The 2,010-nt window shown below is 35.8% G+C and overlaps 1 protein-coding gene across 1 annotated transcript; it reads left to right on the top strand.

Annotated features, from left to right (window-relative positions):
• Window positions 1-225: 225 nt before the first annotated feature.
• K441DRAFT_571233 (uncharacterized protein) lies at window positions 226-375 on the top strand (the record flags this gene model as incomplete). The annotated part of the gene is made up of 1 exon (XM_067643970.1): window positions 226-375. A coding segment is annotated over one exon (150 nt), but the record flags the coding sequence as incomplete, so codon positions are not given.
• Between the last annotated feature and the right edge of the window lie 1,635 nt (window positions 376-2,010).

Here is a 2,010-nt window from a genome sequence, read left to right as displayed (position 1 = left end):
AAGTTGCTTCCTTCGCGAAATATAGTACGTAAATAGGTAATAGGAGAGTTTAAGAAGCGGAAGAGGCAATTATAAAAGGACTTATATTAAGCTTGTTTAAATATCTATTTATCTTTTAACTTATAGACGTTACTAAATTACTACGCCATTATTACGATAGTTGCCTATTATATTAATTGCGACGGAGTTTATTAAACAAAGCTCCTTATATTATAACAACTTAAGGGAGAGCATAGCGGCGCTAATATAGCCCAGATAGTTCTTAATATAGTTAATAAGTATAGAATTAGTAGTTATCTTAGGTATTTCGTGCTTAATAACGCGTTAAGTAATAATATAGCTATTAACTTAATTCTTAAGACCCTCTACCCCTAAATAACAGCCAAGCAGCGGAAACGTTGTTGTATTTAGTGTTTTAGCTATATAGTTAATTTAGCTACCTAGGCCTTCCTTCTAGGTAAGACTATAGATACTACTTTAAAGGAGCTTAAGCTGGCGTACAGTAGGTAGGATTTTAATGCTATTGCGGCAATTTAGAGGAAGTAGGGGGCACTTAGTCAATTATATAATATTATAAGGTATATTAGGATATCGCCACAACGTTATAAGGAGTTTAAGAAGATTATAGTTGGTGGAGAGTAGGTAGAGTTTAATTAGCTTAAGGTAAGCGCCCGAAGATCTAGAGTTAATTTAATTAAATACGGCATCGGATTATATATTCCCCCGGGCTATACGGTCGCAATATTTCCAATATTTAAAATATTCTAACTTTTTACTCTATAGTTAATTTAAAGCAATTTAACCCGGTGGAACTTATACTTTAGCTCTATTATACGCGCTATTAACTACAAATAACGTATCTAAAGCTTCTATAATAACCATATGCTAAAACGCGGCGAAGGCCTAGAAAATAACACCCTTATAAATTACTACTAGTTTCTACTTAAAAAGCTATCCTCCGTACTACAACCCTTTTATAAGGCAACTATTTATAGCCAGGGCTATAAATATACGCTTTACCGCTGGTTTACTACAATAGATTAGCTCCTTAGGTGTCTCTTTAATATAAAGATAGATTTTAAAGAACTACAAGAAGAATATGACAACAGTAAGGAATACACCTACTTAGAAGCTTTAGCTTTTGCTTTATAGGAGAAATATAAGCAATACTATAACTACGCCGACGAGAGCGCTGCCTACTACGCTGTATAAGTTCTTCTTCCAGATAAGAAATGGGCATAGTTTAAGCAAGAATTTAAGGGCAATAAGGTTAAAAAGAATTGGCTATATTTCTTACAGCCAGAGCTCGCCCAATTTACTCTTAATATACTAGCTATACCGCTTATAAGCGCTAAATGCGAGAGAGTATTTAGCTCTGCAAAACACCTCATTACTAACTCTCGCAATCGCCTTAAAGCTGACATCATTAAAGCGAATAAGTGCTTAAAGTCCTGGTTCGGGCGCCTAAAGGCCAAAGCCTTTTAGCAAGGCGTTAATTCTAACGTTAACGATTTATATGAGGAAGAAGCTACTACCAAAGCCGCTACCAAAGCTGCTACTAAAAAGGATTCTAATGCAACAGGTAATGCAGATAAGGAAGTAGACGAGGAAGCGGATGAGGAAAAGGATGAGAAGGAAGAGGAGCTTAGTAAAAGCGATTGCGACGATGGCGATGATAAGAGCGATAAGGAAGATATCAAATATATAGTTGTTGACGATTAATTTAACTCAACACTACGCCAAGACTCACGATCTATCTGGTTTATCTGGTTTAACCGGTTTAGTAACCGGTTTAGAGCTTCAATTAGGCGGTTGGTTGGTTATTGTGGCCAAATTTGTAACCAACTAGACCAATTACATCACTGTCAATCAGACGGAGGCGGAATTAACTAGTGGCGATATTTGACGAATATCTTAATACTAAAACTTCTTCCGTTCGCCTAAAGCCTTACGTGCTTAAATCCTGATATAATCGTATAGGAAGATAAAGCTACTACTTATATAGCAAAG

This window comes from Cenococcum geophilum (assembly GCF_001692895.1).
Source record: "Cenococcum geophilum 1.58 unplaced genomic scaffold K441scaffold_33, whole genome shotgun sequence".
Taxonomy (NCBI): Eukaryota; Fungi; Ascomycota; class Dothideomycetes; order Gloniales; family Gloniaceae; genus Cenococcum; species Cenococcum geophilum.
The sequence above is the reverse complement of the archived record's forward strand: the minus strand, read 5'-3'. Positions and strand labels throughout refer to the sequence as shown.